Raw genomic sequence first — 22,936 nt, 5'->3', positions numbered from 1 at the left:
TTTGTATATGCCAAATTCTCCAAAATCCCTATTGGGGCGAGATTTATTAGAACAATTGGGAGCAGAAATAACATTCAAAAAGGATAAAATGGAATTTAAAGTTAAAAATGAACAATGAATCGAAGCCTTAAGTCTGGCTCTAATACAAGCTGAAAAAAACAAAGCAAATACCCCAAGAAATTTTAGATGAAGTATATCCAGGGGTGTGGGCCTCTGGGATACCTGTGAAAGCCAAAAATGCAGCACAAAAGAGATAGAATTAAAGCCAGGGACTGGCCCAGTTAGAATTAAACAGTATCCATTGAGTCTAGAAGATCGGAAGGGAATAAAAGAAATAATTGACAATTTCTTGCAATTCGGACTACTTGTGGAATGTGAGTCAAAGTATAATACTCCTATTTTACCTGCGAAAAAGCCGGATGGCAAAAGTTACAGATGGGTTCAAGATTTGAGAGCAATAAACAAAATTGTAGAAGATTTATACATTGCTAACTAAATTAAAGAATAGTCAGATATGGTTTACCATACTGGATTTAAAGGATGCCTTTTTCTGTCTGGCTTTGGCAAAAGAGAGCCAAAAATTATTTGCATTTGAGTGGGAAAATCCCGATACAGGGAGAAAAACCCAATTAACCTGGACAGTGTTACCCCAAGGATTCGAGAATAGTCCTACTATCTTTGGTAATCAATTAGCATGAGAGATTGCACTCTGTTACAATATGTAGATGATCTTTTAATTGCTACAGAAACAGAAAAAGAATGTGTGCAATGGACTGTAAGTTTGTGTAACTTCTGGGGATTACGTGAATATCGAGTCTCTCAACAGAAAGCTCAGCGGGTACACTCACAAGTGACATATCTCGGATTTGAAATCTCGGGAGGACAAAGAGAACTCGGAGCGGAACGAAAAGAAGCTATTTGCCACACACCAGAACCCAGGATGGTAAAAGAACTCAGAACCTTTCTTGGAATGACAGGTTGGTGCAGATTATGGATGTATAATTATGGACTTTTAGTGAAACCACTGCATGAACTACCGAGAGAAAATGCGTTAAAACTAGTTTGGACGGGGGAAGCAAAGAGGGCATTTCAACAGTTAAAAATGGAACTTATGAGAGCCCCAGCTTTAGGCCTCCCAGATATTTCAAAACCCTTTTGGTTGTTTTCTCATGAAAGACAGGGCATAGCGCTGGGAGTGCTTGCTCAACGATTAGGACCCTACAGGAGAGCGGTTGCATACTTCTCCAAACAATTAGATGAAGTGAGTAAAGGATGGCCCGGATGCCTGCGAGCAGTGGCAGCGGTCGTCCTCAACATTCAGGAAGCTCGCAAGTTTACTACGGGTCAGAAAACAACGGTATTGGTCTCTCATACAGGTTCAGCAGTATTAGAACAAAAGGGGAGTCACTGGCTTTCTCCTTCTCGATTTTTGAAATACCAAGCTATTTTGGTAGAGCAGGATGATGTTAATATACAGCCTGCTACTATTGTAAACCCAGCATCTTTCCTCAGTAGAGATAGCTCAGAACCTGTGATGCGTGACTGTTTAGGGACAACGGAAGCTGTCTATTCAAGTCGACCGGACCTGAAAGAAGAACCACTGGAGGATGCTGAGGACTCATGGTTCACAGACGGGAGCAGCTTTGTGAAGCAAGGAGAACGTAAGGCTGGGTATGCTGTGACTACCTCCCATAAGGTAATAGAAGCTAAATCTTTACCTGTTGGGACATCTGCACAGAAGGCCGAAATAATTGCTTTGACTCGAGCCCTAGAATTGTCAAAAGGGAAGAAAATTAATATTTGGACTGATTCTAAATATACCTTTGGAATGGTACATGCCCACAGAAAGAGCGAGGATTGCTTACAGCCCAAGGAAAACAGATAAAACATGCAAAAGACATTTTACAACTCCTAGAAGCTGTAAAATTGCCAGAGAAAGTGGCTATTATGCATTGCAGAGGACACCAAAAAGGTAACACTGAACAGGACATTCGAAATAAATTGGCAGATCATGAGGCCAGGCAAGCCGCAGAAAAGACAGAAGTTGAGGCATTGGCTTTGATTCCAGATGGTAAATTTCAAGTGTTAAAATTAAATTTAGGCTCTGAAAGATATTCAGAGGAAGATAGGATGACTTAGGAGAGAAAGAAAAAGATGACGGATGGGTATATACACTAGATGAACGTATTCTAATACCCTCCAGAATATTGTGGAAATTAATTTTAGATGAGCACAGCAAAACTCATTGGGAAGCAGATGCTTTGTACAAGGATCTAAACAAAAGAATAGTAGGTCGCAATTTGTATACTGTGGTAAAACAAGTAACACAACAGTGTGAAATTTGTTTGAAAAATAGCCCTAACACAACCAATAGGGTACAGGTAGGGACAACTGGAAAGGGTAACATCCCAGGGCAACAACGGCAAATAGACTTTTCCGAACTCCCAAGAAAAGGAGGGTATCGGTATTTGTTAGTGTTAACAGACACGTTCTCAGGTTGGCCAGAAGCTTTCCCTTGCAGAACAAATAAAGCTCGAGAAGTCATCCGAGTATTGCTGAATGAAATTATACCTCGATTTGGAATACCAGCAGTAATAACATCAGATAGAGGTACTCACTTTTGCGCACAAATAGTTCAACAACTTAGCAAAATGCTAGGGTGTCGTGGTTTAACCCCAGCCAGCAAAAATAAACTCCACGCAGCCGCTCGATCACCCCCCCCCCGGTGGGATGGCGGAGAGAATCGGGAGGGCACAAGTAGGAAAGTTCCCGGGTTGAGATAAAAACAGTTTAATAATTGAAATAAAACTAAGTAGAACAGTAATAATAACAATGAGGACAACAACAATAACAGAATACACAAAACAGGCAATGCACAACGCAACCGCTCACCGACCGCCGACCGCGTGTCACAAACGGGGGGCGAGCCCCCCCACACAGCTGGTTTTTATACTGAGCATGATGTCACATGGTATAGAATACCCCATTGGCCAGCTGGGTCCACCACCCCAGCTGTGCTCCCCCCTCCCGGTGCAAGCATCACCCAGCAACAGCCAAAGCATCAATGGGCCATCAATGCTCCTTTCACACTGAACCCAAAACACAGCACACCCCCCAAGCTACCGGGAAGAAAGGTAACCCTGTCCCAGGCGGAACCAGGACATAGGGATTGAGTGGCAGTTACATACGCCACATTGACCCCAAGCAAGTGGGCAGGTTGAGAAGATGAATCATTTGATAAAACAACAACTGCCTAAAATTTGTCAAGAAACTAATCTATATTGGTATCAAGCGCTTCCACTTGCGTTGCTTAGGATCAGAACAAAACCGAGAACTAAGGAAAGCATAAGTCCTTTTGGAATTCTGTTTGGAAGGCCGTACCAATCGCAATATAGAGTAGAGGATTTGAATCAGTTAGGAGAAGGATATTTGCAACAGTGTATGATTGCTCTAGGAAAACAATTGGGCCGAATGGAAAAAGTTGTCTTAGGAACCAGAGCTAGGGGCCTAGACCAACCGGTTCACCCTTTTAAGCCAGGGGATTGGGTTTATGTCAAAGTTTTTGCAGGTCAACCGCTGGAAGAAAGGTGGGAGGGACCGTTCCAGGTGTTGCTGACGACCTTTACTGCAGTCAAGATCAAGGAGCAGACACCCTGGATACACCATACTCATGTGAAGAAAGCTCCACCTGGAGAATGGACTTCTGAGAGGACAGGACCATTAAAGTTGAAACCTTCTGGAATGCAGTAAATTACACTTGGGACTTTGACATATTATACACTGATAATTAGCTTTTGAGTAAGGGATGAAAACACTAAGAGACTTGATATTCCTTTGTTGCTTTTGGATAGAATTACTCCATGAGGGGTCAGGGAATCCATGGAAAGGAAACCTACACACAGACTTGTTACAAAGAGCAGTCGAGATTGCTAATAAGTCAGATTGTTGGGCCTGTACTCATTTTCCAGAGCGTTCAAGGAAGGGAATTCCCTTAATTGGAATCCCTATACCAGCTAGTATATCTTGGAACACTCTGTGAGTAAACACTTCTTTTAATGTAAGTAAGGAAATGAAAGAACAGGAATGAACTGTTCAGAACAACTCCAGAACAAAAATATTGTACCTGTGTACAACGGTGTAACCCCCCCCAGAGGAATGGACGAAATCAGATGCCTAACAAAGACTGATTTTGTTGGAAATTATTCTAATTGTAATAAGACTATAAATATTGGGGTCTTAAGACTTGTTGAATCTTTTGAATGGCCGGTACCCGAAGGAAAAGGTTGGTGTTGGATTTGTGGCAACAAGGCCCACAAGGTCTTGCCACCAAATTGGTCAGGGATATGCGCTTTGGGAGCAGTGGTACCACACATTACTATGATTGAGGAATTAGAATCTAAAATGTGGCTAAGAACATACCTTCGAAGAAGTAAAAGAAGTGGAAATAACCCATTAGTAGAGAGACCCACTGGGTTCCATTCTTTCGCACGATGGTTTCTCCCATGGTTAGGTGTTGGTGAATTAGAGAAAGCTATAGTAAACATATCTGCTAGGATTGAGAAAATTGGGAACGAAACCTATGATGCTACAAAGGCCTTGCAAGAAGCGGTGTCTGAACTGGCAGAAATAAGCCTCCAGAATAGAATGGCTTTGGACATGACGTTAACCTCTCAAGAGGGGTATGCACGATGCTAAACACAAGCTGTTGTGTATACGTAGATCAAAGTGGTAGAATTTCTACTGATTTAGAAGAAATCTGGAAAGAGACAAAAATACTCCAGGAAATACAGAAAGATGACACTTCACATGGATTAGGGGAAACATTCAAACGGTTAACTTCATGGATTCCCGACCTTAGTCAGTGGCTGAAAAAGTTGTTAGGTATTCTTATGATTGTTATATTGAGTTTTGTTTGCATATATGTAATAATAGAGTGTTTTTGGAAATGATGTTCTATAATTGGAAACCGAAGTTCTGAGAAGGTGAGACTAATATAAGAGGAACTACAGTGAAGTTCTCCTTCTATAGCCTCAAAGTAGCTTAATTTATTAAGCTTTAACTATATACCCTCAAAAGAAAAGGGTGGATTGATAGGGATTAACATCAAGTACGAAGGAACAATGAAGAGATTTACAGTTCTTTGGTTGAAATGATGCAGATGGTTAGGAATACCTTGGAATAGGCCGACCTGACACATAGTAGAAAAAAAGGCCTTGAAACTTAGTATTCTAGATAAGGAGGCCAAGCCTGTATCTTGAGAAAAGAGGGTGGTGCTAGTGAGAATTACGCTACTTAAGCCAGGAGCTAGAACTAAGTAGGTGTGAAGACTGAGACTTTTGCATATGTTAATGAATGTAATGAATATGTATACTCTAACTGTATATAACTTCTATGGTTAAGTGATTTGGCACGCACACTAGGTGGAGCGATCCCCTGTGCGTCCAGCGCTGCAATAAAGAATACCTGCTTTCTAAAACTCTAAATGAGTCTTAGAGAGTTTTTTGGAGACTTCTTCGTTTCAGATTGGCAGCCCGGGTGGGATTTCCTCTGCTTGCCTGCGGGACCCGCTGAGAAAAAGGGCTCCCTTGGGTACCCGCGGAGACTTCTCCGGAGGGACTCCTCGCCTCATCCGGATCACCGCAGGAGCAGACAAAGGACTATCTATTTGATAAAGGTATTCTTTAACTTTTGGGATTGGCCAATTGGGGAGTAAGGGGATACCTGTAAGTCGCGAGGTAAGGAGCATTGGTGCTCGCCCCTGGAAAGGTTGGGGTTTGAGTCCCCATAAGGTGGTATCCTCAAGTGCCTTGGGGTCTCCTAACTGTAGTGATAGGAGCTGTAGGTGGCATTGCCGTAATTATAGTCATCTGTTGTAAAATCCGGTACCGTGCATTATGGTTTAAACTGATCTGTGTGGACTTGTGGCAAACGGTTTACGGTTAACCATTTATGCTATATGTGAACTGGATTATTACTTTAATTGGTACAGTTTGTGGTGTGAGTGAGAAGCGTAACGGGCCCTGTTGTGTAACTGAGTGTCTGCATTGTACGTGTGAGACGCAGCGCAGCTGCAAAGCGAGTGCGGAGTTCTGATCCGCGGTTCCGTGTTCTCCGCGAGGAGAGCGGCCGGAAATGAACAAAGTGAATGAAATAACATATGTACGAATTTTGGTTATGAGAAAGATATCTTCGACATACCGACATATTGAAAATAGTTGTACCTTTAAAATTTATATTGAAGTATATTTGTTGTAATCAGGCAAGCAGGATTGGGGGGTCAACAGAGTGGAGGTATTGTGAAAAAGAGCCCCTTAAGCTGTATTTTAGCACATTGGAAAGATATAGGAGGACCCCCAGATAAAAACATGAGTAGAAAAACTTGAATAAAATATTGTCATCAATGGTGGCCCTTACATAAGTTAGGAGATAAAGAAAAATAGCCCTTTAATGGAACCTTGAACTATAATACTTTGTTACAATTAATATTGTTTCTAAGAAGGGAGGGAAAATGGGGTGAGGTTGCTTATGCTAACATGTTTTTCACTTTAAGAAATCACCCAGAATGGCAGAAAGAGTGTGGTATAAACCTGGCCCCGCAGGATCCTTTAGTGATGGCGTTAGAAAAAGAAAATAAAAGAAAAGGAAAAGGAAAGTTGAAGAGGTGTTGCTCGGCATGCAGCATAGGGCAGAGGTGTGTAAAGTTAGGAAAAATGAAGGATCCTGGAGTGAGAGATCTACCGGAACATTATAAGCCGCCTGTAGGGATAGAACAAAAGGAAAATGAGGACTCTGAATGGGAACCCCCCCCGATAGTCCAGTATCCTCTCGCACTCGAAACAAAGAGCGAGCAGTAATACAGGCACCACTAAGGAAAGCAGTGGGACCAAAAGGAGAGCCTATTTTAATAAAGGTTCCTTTTTCCTCATTTGATCTCAAAACATGGAAAAATGTAGCGAAAAATTACCAAAGCGATTCGGTGGGAGTGACCAAACATTTCCAATTTATAATAAAACAGCACAACCCTGGTTGGGGAGATATTCAATTATTATTGGATCAGATGACAGAAACTGAGAAGCAGTTAATTTTAAAAACCGCCCAAGATTTGGCCACTGATCATCTGAAAAGTACTGAGGAAGATATAAAAGAACACTTTCCCTTACAAGATCCACATTGGAATCCAAATAGAAGAGCCCACTTTAAGTTGTTGAGCTCATATAGAGATTGGATTATAAGAGGAATGAAGCAGGGTAGTCCAAAAACAATTAATTGATCAGCTTTATATACTATCCGGCAAGGTCTATTCTTCAGAATTCTTCAGAATTTCCGGATAAACTACGAGATATTATGAGGCGGCATACCCCTTTAGAGCCGAGGTCAAAAGCCTACTTTTGTAGGCTTATTACATAATTAGTCAATATTTCGTTCCCAATTTGAGTTGATGTTCTTGCTTGTACAATGTAAGGTCTTCTATACATTATTTCAAAGGAACTTAGCTCCTCCTTAGTTTTGGGCTTAGTTTTTATTCTCAGGAGTGCCAAGGGCAATGATTGGGGCTAAGGCAAATTGGGCTCCTGTCTTCATTTTACAATTTGCAACTTAATCAAATGGTTTATCTTTTCTATTTGACCGCTTGACTGTGGATTATACGGGGTATGCAATTGCCAATTTATTCTTAAAAGCTTGCTGACTTGCTGAACAACCTTTGCAACAAAATGAGGGCTCCGGTCGGACGAAATTACCACGGGAACTCCAAATTTTGGTATTATTTCTTGCAATATTACTTCAGTTATTTCTTTAGCTTTATTGGTTCGGCAGGGGAACGCTTCTGGCCATTTGGAAAAGGTGTCTGTCAAGACCAATAAATATCGAAACCCCCCTTTTCTTGGGAGTTCCGAAAAATCAATTTGCTATTGTTGTCCTGGGTAATTTCTTCTCCCTATTTGTCCGACTTGGGCTTTAGATTTTATCTTAGGATTATTTTGTAGACAAATTTCACACTGTAATGTTACCTGTTTACCAGTGGTGTATAGATTTCGAGCGACTATCAGTCGCTCAAGTATTTGTGTAGGGCCTCTATTCTTTAGTGGGATTTCCTATGTTGTGCCATAACTATAGCCCAGAACAAGGCCAATGGTATTACTAATTTCCTTTGTGGAGTTTTTGCCTACTCATTTTTTTTTTATCTTTTCTTCTAAATCTTCAATTAGTTTTTGATCTTCTTTAGAATATTTAGGTTGGCACTTGATTTGTATTTTACCGTCTGGGACTGGAGACTGCACTTCTAAATCATCTTTCTCTGCAACTTTTTTGGCCTCGCGGTCTGCCATAGCATTGCCCAATTTTTGAGCGGTGTTTCTTTTTTGATGAGCTTTACAGTGCATGATAGCTACCTTCTCAGGTAACAGCACTGCTTTCAGGAGCTTAAGAATTTCTTCAGCATGTTTTATGTGCTTCCCTTGAGTAGACAGGAGTCCTCTTTTTTCCCACACAGCTCCATGAGCATGGACTACCCCAAAAACATACTTAGAGTTTGTCTAGATGTTAATTTTCTTGCCTTTGGCTAGTTCCAATGCTCGAGTTAGAGCTATTATTTCTGCCTTTTGCGCGGAGGTATTTGGGGCAAGGGTCTTGGACTCTATTACTTGATTTGCAGTGGTTACCGCCTATCTTGCTTTGCGGATACCTTGTCGGACAAAGCTGCTTCCGTCGGAGTACCAAGAGTTTTCAGCATTTTCTAGCGGTTCTTCTTTCAGGTCAGGTCGACTAGTATAGACTGCTTCTATTGGTTCCAGGCAGTCGTGCGATACTGGTTCTCCCGTGGTTCCGTTAAGGAAAGATGCTGGATTGACAATATTAGTAACCACTATTTCTACATCCTGCTGCTCTATCAGGATGGCTTGATATTTAAGGAATCTTTGAGGTGTGAGCCAATGCCTTCCTTTTACCTCTGATATCGCCAACACGGTATGAGATACTGATACTGTAATTTTTTGGCTCAATGTAAACTTCTGTGCCTCTTGAATATTTAAAGCCACTGCTTAAACTAAAGCCACACTTAAAGCCACTGCAGCTACTGTCCTCGAGCAACTGGGCCAGCTTCTACTTACTTCATCAAGCTGTTTGGGAAAGTACGCTCCTGCTCTCCGATACGGTCCTATGTTTTGGGCCAAGATTCCTAAGGCTACTCCTTGTTTTTCATGCGAAAACAACCAAAAAGGTTTGGTGGTATTCGGTAGTCCCAGAGCTGGTGCTTTCATCAGTTCTTGTTTTAGTTGATCGAATGCTTTGTCAGCTTCTCCGTTCCAGCTAAGATCTTTCGAGCTTGATCTTAAAAGCTTATGAAGTGGTTTTACCAAAAGCTCATAATTATAAATCCATAGACGGCACTATCCTGTCATGCCTAAGAAGGGTTGGAGTTCTTTAGCTGTCTGGGGCTTAGGAGTCTGGCAAATGGCCTCTTTTCTTGCGGCTCTAAGTATTCGCTCTTCGGTTGTGATTTCATACCCAAGACAGGTACCAGCTGCTGGGCTATGTGAGTTTTCTGTGGGGAGACTTGGTAACCATTTAGTCCGAGAAAGTTGAACAAACTGACAGTCCATGCTATACACAGTTCTTCTGTTTTAGTGGCTATTCATAGATCATCTACATATTGTAATACTGTTCTAATTCCGTGCGGTCACTCCCATTGCTCTAGATCTTTGGCTAACTGATTGCCGAAAAGTGTGGGGCTATTTTTAAATCCTTGTGGTAACACGGTCCACGTTAATTGTGTTTTTCTTCCGGAGTCTGGATTTTCCCATTCAAATGCAAAGAGCAGTTGGCTTTTGGAGCTCAAGGGTAAACAAAAGAAGGCATCTTTCAGGTCCAATACGGTAAACCAAGCTAATTCAGGTGCTAATTTGGTTAACAATGTATATGGATTTGCCACAACAGGGTGCAAATCTTCAACAATTTTATGAATAGCTCTAAGATCTTGTACTATTCTATAACTACTATCTGTTTTTTTAACCGGTAAGATAGGAGTGTGATATTCTGATTCACACTTTATTAATAGTCCATTTTTAATAAATCGGTCAATTATAGGTCGAATTCTTTCCCTATCTTCCGTTCTAAGGGGGTATTGTTTAATTCTTAGAGGCCGTGTTCCTTGCTTGAGTTTGATCAATATTGGATGGGTATTTTTCACCCTTCCTGGTATTTCTGAAGCCCATATTCCTTGAAATACTTGGTTCTGGATTTCCTCAGGTATTCCTGAACCAACAGGGGTTTTATGAGGGCTAGACTCAAAATTTCAGCAAGCTGATCATTTCTTACTCGGAACACAATTTTTTCTTTCTTAAATTTTATTTTTGCCTTTAATTGTTCTAATAGGTCTCGCCTTATGATAATGAATTCCTGAAGATGACATAATGATCACGCCCAGTAATTGTAATAACCCGACCCAGGATAGTGACTATACAGGTCCTTATGTAATAAATAAACTCCTGTTTTGTGATCTGGTGTGCAAGTTAGGACGCGCGATCCCCCTCGCACCTGGCACCGTAAAAAACATACCTGCTTTATAACTCTTTGTGAGTTGTAGAGTTTATTTCCGCACATCACCTCCACCCCGGGACCCCCATTCTTTTGGTCCCCCACCAACCCCAGCAGCACACACGTCCTCCTCCCCACCTGGCCCTGCCTCAGCCCAGGCTCCTGCCTTCCCCCCACTGCTCACAGCCACACACAGACCCCCGGCCACCCCCTTGCCCAGCCGAGGGCTGCGGGGACTGTGGGGTACTCTGCCCTCACCCTCCTCTTTCCCGTTGGGGGCCTGCCACTGCACGGCGGACACAGGACAGGTCGTTGGCGAGTACTCTCCAAACTCCTGCCCAGCAGCACCGAGGTTCTCCTCAAGATGCTCCCCCAGCTCTGGGAGCAGCCTCCTTTGTACCCGCTGGGGCACCCATGTCACAAGCCCACAGTGACATCACAGTGACACGGCCATCACTGCCCACTGTGACACAGCAATCCCGTCCCTGGGGCTGGTGCCAAGAGGTGCCGTGGGGCCCAGGCGCGGCCACCGGGGAAACGGGGCATCACTCTCAGCACCTACTCTTAGCACAGCGGCGGGAGTGACCGCAGGCGCCGCGTGTCAGCATCTCCCTGTGGGGTTTGCCTGTCCCGCGGCTGTCCAGCTGTGGCAGCTCCCCGCCCCAAGTCCAAGCGTGAGCCAGGCTGTGCATGTACTCCCAGCAGGCACATGCAGACACTCGCACACACGCGCGTGCACCACGGGTGTGCACGGACAGACACACCGCGTGGGCTCCAGCACAGACCTCAAGCATCCAGCCCCCATTTGGATCCAGCATCCAGCCCCCAAACTACAGCCCGGGAAGGGGAAAAATAAAGACTAGCCCTCTGCTCTAGCCCAGGCAGACACCGTGCTTGCAGGCTGCCAAGAGGAATGGGATCTCTCACTTTCTCAGAGAGCGGCGGCTGCCGGCACGTGGGGGGACACCGTGAGGAAGGGGTGAGGGCACGCGGCAGACACAAGTCGAGCTGCCACACATCATCTTTGGTTTATTATGCTTCCTAAAGGAGCTCTTGGGCTTGTGGGTGGTCGTTGTGGCTCGCCGTCTCCCCGTGAACCTGCACTCGGTACATACATACTCTGGGTTTCCCCAGTTGCTCTGCACCTGGAATCTGATGTAGCGAAATGTCCTGGGAAGCTCCTTCTGTAAAGAAGTGGGGGGAGCCATCATTACGCAGGTGGCAAGAGCCACGGCATATCGCCAGAGTCCCCTCTGCCCGCGCTCCCTCTGCTGAGGACCAAGCGGCAGCCCTGAGGAAGGAGGAAGCCAGGGCCACCAGACCTGCCTTTGCCAGGGCCACGGAGGAGCCCTCTGTGCCTAGAAAGCAAAGGCCTGGCCTCAGAGGTTTGCTGAGGGGAGCTGTGGAACTGGAGGCGCTTTGCTGCCCGGGCTGCCGCGGGTTGCAGGGAGAGTCCCGCTGAGGGGGGAAGACGTCTGCCGTCCTCCCTCCCGCCGTCTCCCCTGAGGGGGACTGTTTCCCTTCCCGGACCCCTTCCCACTGCTCCTTTCTCTGCGCTACCCGAAGGAAAAGGAAGGCCCTTGCAAAGGTGGGGCAGCTGCCTCGGCCAGCAGAGCAAAGCCCCGTTTGCTCTCCCCTTGCCGTCTTCCCCGCAGGAGCATGGAGCGTGGGAGAGCAGAGGCTGGCTGGGGTGATCCTCCGCACTCTTTCCTCCAAGGACTTGCAGACAGCCCTGCCTTCTTCCCGAGCATCCTGCTGAAGCCTTGGACAGTGGCAAATTATGTAAATAATGTGTAAGGCAGTTATAAGCTTAACGATGAATTGTCATTTTCTTACCAAGGATATAGCTCTTCTGTTCCTCCCAAACCTTCCTGGAATACATCATCCTTAGTCCCTGAGAAAAGCAGTGTCAGGATGATCTGAAAGACTGTATTTCAAAGACTGTTTTAATAAGACTGGCATGGTTGCCAGGGTCGTCCCTGATAAAGCAGCAAACCTGTGCCCTGAAACTGAACTTTGCTTCAAAATGAGGAGGGGGCACTTCCGCAGACGACCACCGACGACCACCAGAGACCCCCGCGCAAGCGCAGAAGGACTGGGAAGAATGCCAAGGAAGATAAGAAGTAACGCTTACATAATCTCATGAATATGTATTAGTTAGGCATGGCTTTAGGCGTGGTTTTGCTAATTTTGTACTATAAAGGAGAGCCTGGAATTTGTGGCGGTGTGCTTGATTTGTGGAAAATATCTACCCTGCACCCTGGGCAGAATAAAGCCATGTCTCCTCTCTAAACATGCTTGTTTAGTGTGTTTCGAGGGCTTAAAATCGACAACAGTTTTTGGCGACCCAGATGGGACCACGGTGATTTGGGTTGGATTTTGCTCAGCTGCCAGCCGCTGCCGGGAGAGGATCGTGGGTCGGACTCCAGCGCGCACCGGAGGAATTTTCCGGGGACTCCCCTTGCGATCTCCCGGTTGGTGGTGAGTAGCTGGTCAATATCCATGGGTGAGACATTGCTATTTTTTTTTGGGTTCCCCCGGGTAAGTCGTACCTGTAGTGGTACACTTCGGTGGGATATATTTGGTGATCTTTGGTAATCTTGGGCGACCGCAGTCTTGGTAATTTTCCCTGCGTTAGTATGGTGATGACCGGAGCATGGGATTTTGGTTTGGAATATTTTTGGCGACCACGGTCTTGGTAGTTTTCCCTGCATTAGTATGGTGATCACCGGAGCCTGGGATTTTAGTTTGGAATATTCTTGGCTGTTTTGGTCATTATTGTAAGGGATACTATAATTTTGTCTTACTTTATAAAAGGGTTTACAAATGGGGAATATAACTTCCGCGGAAGGCGGAATAATTAGACCTTCACCTTTAGGATGTATTTTGAGTCACTGGAGAAAATATGGGGGCGATCCACTTATGCAAAGGAAATTAATAACGTATGGTAATCAATGGTGGCCAATGTATACTTTAGAGGACCAAGAAAAATGGCCTGTCAATGGAACTTTAAATTATAATACTACTTTGCAGTTAATGTTATTTTGCAGAAGAGAAGGAAAATGGGATGAGGTGCCGTATATGGATTTGTTTTTCACTTTGAGAAATGATTATAAAAGTCGAAAAGGTTGTGGGTCGGTAGCAAAAGATACGAATGTATTGGCGTTAGAAAAACAGGCAGAACGAGTGCCGAGACAGTGTTGTTCAGCACGTAGCATTGGAAAAAGGTGTAAAAAGCTTAAGGGGCCTCCTGAAGAGGAGGAGGATGTGGATTTATTAGCATCCCCAAGGGGGGAGACGGAGAAAGTTCGATGGGAAACAGTGAAGAAGAGGAAAATCATTTTAGTCCAGTAGCTAGGCGGACTAGGAAGGGAGGAGCGGCAGTACAAGCGCCTCTGAGACAGGCTGTGGGGCCAGAAGGGGCCCCGGTAGTTGTCAAAGTCCCTTTTTCCACGGCTGATTTAAGGCCATGGAAGGAAATGGCAAGGACTTACAGGGAAGATCCGGCAAACGTGACTGAAGTGTTAGAAACTATAAGAGAAAACCATGGTCCTGATCGGCGAGACTTGCAGGTGATGTTGAATACTTTGTTGACTTATGAGGAGCGGAGAACTGTTTCACTTAAAGCAAGAGAGGAAGCAGAAAGGGTCCACGCTCAGGACGCTCAAGCGGGTAGACTAGAGGATCATTTTCCTTCTACAAATCCTGGCTGGGACCCCAACAGTCAGGCACAGAGGCTCTTGCTTACTGAATATCAGAGACTTGTTTTATTTGGCGTCAAGAATGCTATACCTAAACCAAAGAACATTTCTAAGATCTATCAGGTAGTTCAAGGAAAAGACAAGACTCCTTCGGCCTTTTATGAAAGATTGTGTGAAGTTGCTAGAAAATGGACGGACCTAGATAATTTGACTTTTGTTACTTTCTTTATAGGACAATTGAATCCAGATATTAGAAGAAAACTGCAGAAAATTGAGGGTGGAGATGCGAGGTCTATCGATAAGTTGCTGGAAGTAGCGTGGAGAGTATATAATAACCGAGAAGAGGAGGAAAAGACAAGACAAGAGAAAGAACAAGCTAAAAAGGAAAATTGAAAGGCTCAGTTGTTGGCGGCGGCTATAGCAGAGGGGAAACAGAAACAGTGGAAACGGGAATGGTTGGTTTAGACAGAATCGGGCACCAAGCAGAAATATTAGGAATGGGTTTAGACCTCCCCCGGAAGCCAGGTTTAAAACATCGATAGACAGAGGTCAATGTGCTTATTGTAAACAGAAAGGATATTGGAAAAGGGGGTGCCCGCTACTTATGAACAAAACCAGGTTTCCGCAGAAGAGGGAGGATCCGCAAGCAGCGGATTTGCTGACTCTGGATCAGGATTCGGATTGATGGGGACCAGGGGAAGACTCGAAAGGTTCCCCAGCGGAACCCCTGGTTACAGTAGAGTTGGGGAAAGAGAAATTAAAAATTTTGATAGATCCGGGAGCAACTTATTCAGTATTAAATACATGTAAAGGCAAATTGAGTAAACAAACCATGCCTGTTGTTGGGGCAACAGGGAAAAGGGAAATACGGCCTTTCCTTCAACCACTCAAATGTGGAATTGGGAATCGGGTATTTACCCATAAATTTTTATCTATCCCTAGTTGTCCGATGCCCTTGCTTGGGAGAGATGTCCTGAGTAAATTAAATGCACAAATAACTTTTGAAAAAGGAGAAATACATGTGAATATACCAGAAGATAAAGCCTTGGAGGCGCAAGTATTTGTGTTGCAGGAAACTATGGAAAAGACTGAAGAGATTCCGGAAATTGTGCTGGATGCTGTGAATCCGTTGGTATGGGCTTCAGGAGTTCCCGGAAGATCGCAGACTGCAGAACCAGTGGTAACTGCGTTAAAATCCGGAGCTGAACCGGTAAGATGGAAACAATATCCAATTAAACTAGAAGCTAGGAAAGGTTTGGAACCTTTAATAGAAAAATGCTTGATTTATGGATTATTACGTGAACGCCAATCAGGATTTAATACTCCAATTTTGCCAGTAAAGAAACCTCATACAGATGAGTACAGATTGGTTCAAGATTTGAGAGCGATAAATCAGATTGTTCAGGATGTAGTGTTCCTGTAGTGGCTAATCCCTATACCCTTTTGACAACTCTCAAGGAATCTGATCAGTGGTTTACAGTACTAGACTTAAAAGATGCATTCTGTTGTATACCATTGGACTTTGGAAGCCAGAAGTTACTTGCTTGTGAATGGGAGAACCCAAAGACTGGTCGGCAAACACAGGACTGTGCTCCCACAAGGATTTAAGAATAGACCAACCATTTTTGGAAATCAGCTGGCAAAAGAGCTGGAAAAATGGCCACAGGATCATTCAGAGGTCGCTTTACTTCAGTATGTCGATGACATTCTTTTGGGAACTCGAACTCAGGAGGAAGCTATTCAATTTACAATCAGCCTTTTAAATTTCTTGGGATTGGCAGGATACACGGTATCTACGAAAAAGGCTCAGATCGCCCAACAAACTGTGACCTACCTGGGATTTACTATCGCTCAGGGCCAGCGGAGTCTGGGCCTGGAACGAAAAGAAGCAGGTTGTCAAATACCAGAGCCTACACCTAGAAGAGAGTTACGAGCCTTTTTGGGAATGGCCGGGTGGATACCTAATTTTGGACTTATTGCTAAACCTCTTTGTGAAGCTGTGAAAGAAGCAGGAGAATTACTAGAATGGACACCAGAATGTCACACTGCTTTTGTTCAACTACAGCAAGCACTAATGTCAGCGCCTGCCTTAGGGCTCCCTAATCTGGAAAAACCTCTCATTTATGGACATGAGAGGTGCCATATTGCTTCAGGGGTTTTGGTACAACAAATAGGATCATGGAAGAGACCAGTGGGGTACTTTTCTAAACAATTGGACCAAGTTAGTAAAGGATGGCCGTCGTGCTTGCGAGCAGTAGGCGCCACTGTTCTGCTGATTCCGGAAGCCAGGAAATTGACTCTGGGACAGAAAATACTGGTACAGGTACCACATGCAGTGACTGCCGTATTGGAACAAAAAGGGGGACGTTGGTTATCTCCCAGCAGAACGATGAAGTATCAAGCTCTCCTGTTAGAGCAAGATGATATGGAATTGAAAGTAACTACAACTTTAAATCCTGCAATTGTGTTACCTGTCCCAGGTGATACAGAATTAACACAAAATGACTGTCTTAAGACTATTGAACACGTGTACTCTAGTCGAGTCGATTTGAAAGATACACCCATAAATGATTCGGACCTAAATTGAGTTGTAGATGGAAGTAGTTTTGCGATAAATGCAGTTCGAAAGCTGGCTACGCCGTTGTAAGGAATAATGCTGAATTGGAAGCTAAACCCCTTCCTGCAAATACTTCAGCACAAAAAGCAGAACTGCTTGCACTAATAAGAGCTTTAGAACTGGCAGAAGGCTATTTTGCCAATATATGGACAGACTCTAAATTTGTATTCGGGATAGTTCATGCTCATGGAGCCATTTGGAAAGAACGAGCTCCTTTGACATCACAAGGAACTCCAATAAAATATGGAGAACTCATAAAGAAGTTATTACAAGTTATACGGTTACCTAAGCAAGCAGCAAGAATGCACTGCAGGGCTCACCAGTCTGGAAATACTCCCAAGATTTTAGGCAATCAACATGCTGATCAAGCAGCAAAAAGGGCTGCTGAAGGACAGGTGTTACTGATATGGCCTGAAAAATAGCGAGATTTGAATGGGACTCTAGAATACAGTAGAGAAGAAGATCAATTAGCTAAATTACTGAATGCTTAGAAGAAAAAGGATAATTGGTCGATTACGGAAGATAATCGAATTGCGGTCCCTTCAGTGATTCTACGAGAAATAATGGAGTCAGAACATAAAAGTACCCATTGGGGCGCTGAAACTTCAATGAATATGTAAACTTACAAGGAATTGGAGTTGGAATGGGAGGCATAGCTAAAAGTATTGTGAGAAAATGGGAGATACGCCAGAAAAGTAACCCTCGGATACAACCAGGACCTCCCCCTGGACAAACTAAGAAGGGGAACACGCCTGGTGATTATTGGCAAATTGCCTTCCCAGAACTCCCGTGGCAGAATGGGTATCGATACTTGTCAGTATTGGTAGACACTTTTTCAGGTTGGCCAGAGGCCTTTCCCTGCCACACCAACCAAGCAAGGGAAGTAAACAAAGTATTGTTAAAGGAAATAATACCTTGATTCAGGATGTCGTCTGATCGAGGACCACATTTTGTAGCAAAAATCCTTAAAGAATTGGCAAAAGCTTTAGGAATTAGATGGGATTTACACACTCCGTGGAGACCCCAGTCTAGTGGTAAAGTAGAGAGAATGAACCAATCAATAAAAAGACAGCTTAGTAACATTTGCCAGGAGACGCAGTTAAAATGGCCAGAAGCATTACTACTAGCTTTGTTAAGGGTTAGAATAACCCCCGGAGCAAGGGAGAAAATTAGCCCTTTTGAAATCTTGTATGGTAGACCTTACCAAACTGTAAATCATGAACCAGGTTCTCTAACTATTTTGGGAAGACATTATCTTAAGGAGTATGTGATACCCCTGGGAGAAGCTCTGTCTTCTGTTAATAGGTATTTGCAACTAAGGACACCTTTGAGTCTGGATACGGCGGCCCACAATTTTCAGCCTGCAGATTTGGTCTACGTGCGAATGAGCCTTTGAAAGAACGCTGGAAAGGACCGTTCCAAGTACTACTTACTACCTACACAGCGGTAAAATTGGAAGGAATTGGACCTTGGGTTCATCACTCCAGAATCAAAAAGGGACCTCCTAATATTGGGTGGAAGATTGAAAGCAGAAAAGAAAATCCATTGTATTTGAAATTAACACGGGTTAATTCATGAATGGCACTTGGAGCTTTGACCTATCATACATTGAATTAGGTTGTACACAGGGCCTAGTATTTTTACATTGTATTTTAGCTACTGTTTCTATTCTGTTACTGAAATATATGTGCAAGTATACTAATCTTTTTAGAATAAGAAATGAAGGAACTGAGGGGGGTGATCCTCCTTTATTGTTTTCGCATAGGAATACTCCATTACGGATTTGAGGAAACGTTCAAATGGTTACCTTCCTGGGTTCCTGACCTTAGTCAAAGGGTGAAGAAGTTATTAGGTGTCTCAATGATTATTGTATTAACTTTTGTTTGCACTTATGTAATAATACGGTGTTTTTGGAAATGTTGTTCCATAATTGGAAAATAACTCTATGAAAGAGTGAGACTGATGTAAGAGAAACTACAGTGAAGTTCCTCTTCTATAGTCTCAAAGGGGGGAAATGAAGCCTTGGACACTTGCAAATTATGTAAATAATGTGTAAGGCAGTTACAAGCTTAACGATGCATTGTCATGTTCTTATCAAGGATGTAGCTCTTCTGTTGCTCCCAAACCTTCCTGGAACACACCATCCTTAGTCCCTGAGATAAGCAGTGTCAGGATGACCTAAACATATAACAAAGGCTCTATTTCAAAGACTGGGGTCGTGAGGGGCTGTGGGGAGGAAAGGAGAGGGCATTGGGGGTCTAGGGGGCTGTGGGTGATAACGTTTGTCGGCCTCCGTGTAAATGTGTCCCTGGCTGCTGCAGCCCGAGTACTCTCAGACAGGCTTACAGGGGTTGGCCTGCACGGTGCTGAACGGCTGCCAAAAAGGTGGAGTGAAAAAACTCCCGTGGCCTGAGAAGAGGGGGTTTGCACCTGATGATACAGCGTCCTAAATACTCCGGGGATGGAGGGCAGGTGAGGCTGGCACGCAGGGAGGTGGCTTGCGGCAGGCGGGTGGTGGCACCCAGTGCCTCGCGGGTGAGACTGGGCCTGGCCTCGAGGGGCTGCGGGGACCGGCTCGTGGGGCAAGACCCTCTCCCTGCGCCCCAATGAATACGCGCAAGCCCACGGAGGTGGAGATAGGAAAAGCTTTATTGGGGGGGCTGTCAAAAGGGCAGCAGCCCCTCACTGACCACAGGCAGGATCTCTCCCAGTGCATATGCCAGGTGGGCGTAGGTCTCCTCACACAGCACACGCAACAGCAGGCGGTAGAAGAGCTCGGGGTCGTACCAGGAGGCGTAGAGCACTGCAGCAGCCAGAGCGAAGCCGACGGCCAGCTGCAGGCCCACCAAGAGCAGGCAGAGTGTCCTGTGGGGCAGAAGAGGGACGAGAGACAGGGCAGGGTGGATGCACCCCAACCCCATCTTGCCTTCGGGATGGAGGAGGTCGTTCTGGGAGCCCCATGGGCTGCCTCCCCAGACGTTTCTCATTGCTCCCTCGGGCAGGGTGGGACGTGGGAGTCCACCAGCCTGGGAAAACACCCCGTCTCAGGGAAAACCGACGCTGAGCACTTCCCAGCTGCAAAGCCCACAGCCGGCCAGCGGCTCCCCAGCAGCCTGGACCTGTGAGCTCTGCCGGCTGGAGCAGGTGTCCGGCCCATCCCACCTGCTGCCCGGGAGCGGGCCGCAGGGCACAGGGGACCCATGGGGACACTCACTGCAGCCAGTAAATGAAGCCGCGTCTCCTCGCCAGCATGTCTCTCTCCTGCAGGTCAACACAGAGCAAGGACACTTGTCAAGCACTGCCGCAGGGTCGGGACACCTGGAGTTGCACGGTGCCCCTGGCCTCTGCCGTGCGCAGGAGTATAGCCCGTGCGTGGCTGTGACCTCCCTGGATCCCTCTCCCCAGCGAGACCCACGCTGGCCGCGGCAGGGGCTGGCACAGGCTCTCCCCCTTACCAGCTGTGCTTCCACCACCTCCGGCAGCACAGTCCCTGGCGCCTCTGCCTCCTTCTTCCTCTGCTGCTGGCTGCAGGCAACAGGGCTTCGTTATAGACGAGTTACAGACCTCCATGGCCACGCGAGGGGGCCCCTTCCAAACATACACCACGCCAGACAGGGATTGGGCTTCCCTGTCACACCGCGTGCTGCACATTCCCCCCACCCCAGTGCCTGGCACTAGCGTTGGCAGCCCCATCACGCCAGGCGCTGCAGAGACCCCCCCGGACACCCGTGTGGGGCGAGGGGCCCAACTCACCAGATCTCTTCCTGCTCTAGTGCCTCTTCAAGCTGCTTTATTTCCTGATGCAGCACCTGGGAGAAGGAAGGGTCTGAGTCCCTGAGCCCGCTGCCGCCCTTCTCTGATCCCCCCACTCCAGGGCCCGTGGGCACCCACCCGTTTTCCCCCAGCCCTTTCAGCACTACCTCATTCTGCTGCTTATCCTCCTGCAGCCAGGCCACCATCTGGGCATAGTGCTTTCCCAACTGCAAAACAATGGGCGTCCCATGCGGGCGGCTGGGCTGGGGACCTGGGCACCCTCGCCCCTCCCCAGCCCCAAGGCCGTGCCCCTTCGCTACCCCACTGCTCCAGGCCACTGGGAGACTGGGTGACTCACAAGGCCAGGCATAGGGAAGTCACGGACGCCCCCATATTCTAGGGAAGATGTCCTCCCCAATCACGCTTTTGCCCACAGCCACTGGGCAACTGGCGCCAGATGATGCTCCTTGAGCAGGGGGCTCGGACAAGACAAGACGACCTCCAGAAGTCCCTTCAAACCTCTCAGCCCCAGCCGACACACCTCTGGGACATGGGCAGAGCAGAGGACACCAACCTTACTGTTGAGCTTCTGTATCGTATCATGCAGATCCTGATGGATCTCCCCCTGCATGCGGACAGCAGAGCAGAGGCTCAGGGTCTGCAGCCCCAGCCCCCACAGACCGGGAGCCACTCCACACCACCTCCGCTCCTTGCTGCTTACCATTGGTGTGGAGCTCTGCACAGAATCTTGGCTGGCTCCTTGATCAGTGCCCGGAGCCTCAGCTTCCTGCAGGAATGGGGAACCATCAGATTCCCTGTCACAGACATACGCCCCCTCGCACGTGGCGCTGCCCCAGCTTCCCATGTCCCAGCGCCCATCAGCCATCTGCACACCCGCACCTGGCCAGGATCCTGCACGCCCCGTCGCCCTGTACCCGGCTCAGCCTGTGCTAGCCGGGTGCTGGGCACGTGGCAGGAGGTGGTGGGGGGCACCAGTGACCGCTGGGGAAAGGAGGAGCTTCCCCATCCGTGCTGTGCCGGGTGCTCATGGGGTCCCTCCTGCCCGTGGGGCCCCTGCAATGACACCTCCAGCATGAACGTCCCACCCTGTGAGGTCAACACGCCCCCAACCCCCAGGACCCACTTCCTTTTGGTCCCCCACCATACCCAGCAGCACACGCGTCCTCCTCCCCACCTGGCCCTGCCTCAGCCCAGGCTCCTGCCTTCCCCCCACTGCTCACAGCCACACACAGACCCCCGGCCACCCCCTTGCCCAGCCGAGGGTTGCGGGGACTGTGGGGTACTCTGCCCTCACCCTCATCTCTCCCGTCGGGGGCCTTCCACTGCACGGCGGACACAGGACAGGTCGTTGGCGAGTACTCTCCAAACTCCTGCCCAGCAGCACCGAGGTTCTCCTCGAGATGCTCCCCCAGCTCTGGGAGCAGCCTCCTTTGTACCCGCTGGGGCGCCCATGTCACAAGCCCACAGTGACATCACAGTGATACGGCCATCACTGCCCACTGTGACACGGCAATCCCGTCCCTGGGGCTGGTGCCAAGAGGTGCTGTGGGGCCCAGGCGCGGCCACCGGGGAAACGGGGCATCACTCTCAGCACCTACTCTTAGCACAGCGGCGGGAGTGACCGCGGGCGCGGCGTGTCAGCATCTCCCTGTGGGGTTTGCCTGTCCCGCGGCTGTCCAGCTGTGGCAGCTCCCCGCCCCAAGTCCAAGCGTGAGCCAGGCTGTGCATGTACTCCCAGCAGGCACATGCAGACACTCGCACACACGCGCATGCACCACGGGTGTGCGCGTGTGCGCGGACAGACACACCGCGTGGGCTCCAGCACAGGCCTCAAGCATCCAGCCCCCGTTTGGATCCAGCATCCAGCCCCCAAACTACAGCCCGGGAAGGGGAAAAATAAAGACTAGCCCTCTGCTCTAGCCCAGGCAGACACCGTGCTTGCAGGCTGCCAAGAAGAATGGGGTCTCTCACTTTCTCAGAGAGCGGCGGCTGCCGGCACGTGGGGGGACACCGTGAGGAAGGGGTGAGGGCACGCGGCAGACACAAGTCGAGCTGGCACACATCATCTTTGGTTTATTATGCTTCCTAAAGGAGCTCTTGGGCTTGTGGGTGGTCGTTGTGGCTCGCCGTCTCCCCGTGAACCTGCACTCCGTATATACATACTCTGGGTTTCCCCAGTTGCTCTGCACCTGGAATCTGATGTAGCGAAATGTCCTGGGAAGCTCCTTCTGTAAAGAAGTGGGGGGAGCCATCATTACGCAGGTGGCAAGAGCCACGGCATATCGCCAGAGTCCCCTCTGCCCGCGCTCCC

At 47.2% G+C, this 22,936-nt stretch overlaps 1 protein-coding gene across 1 annotated transcript in view; it reads right to left on the bottom strand.

The window, feature by feature from the left end:
• LOC142073636 (uncharacterized) overlaps positions 1-21,476 on the bottom strand; it is a 43,045-nt gene extending 21,569 nt beyond the window's left edge. The window contains exons 1-2 of the mRNA XM_075133634.1: positions 20,963-21,476; positions 20,772-20,831 (exon numbers count right to left, since the gene is read on the bottom strand). Of these exons, the coding sequence (XP_074989735.1) occupies positions 20,772-20,831; positions 20,963-20,974 (72 nt within the window). The 5' untranslated portion in view covers positions 20,975-21,476. The remainder of the gene's footprint in view (positions 1-20,771; positions 20,832-20,962) is intronic.
• Between the last annotated feature and the right edge of the window lie 1,460 nt (positions 21,477-22,936).

Source organism: Calonectris borealis, chromosome 30 (genome assembly GCF_964195595.1).
Source record: "Calonectris borealis chromosome 30, bCalBor7.hap1.2, whole genome shotgun sequence".
In the NCBI taxonomy this organism is placed as follows: Eukaryota; Metazoa; Chordata; class Aves; order Procellariiformes; family Procellariidae; genus Calonectris; species Calonectris borealis.
Note: the sequence above shows the minus strand (reverse complement) of the source record. Positions and strands in the feature narration are given on the sequence as shown.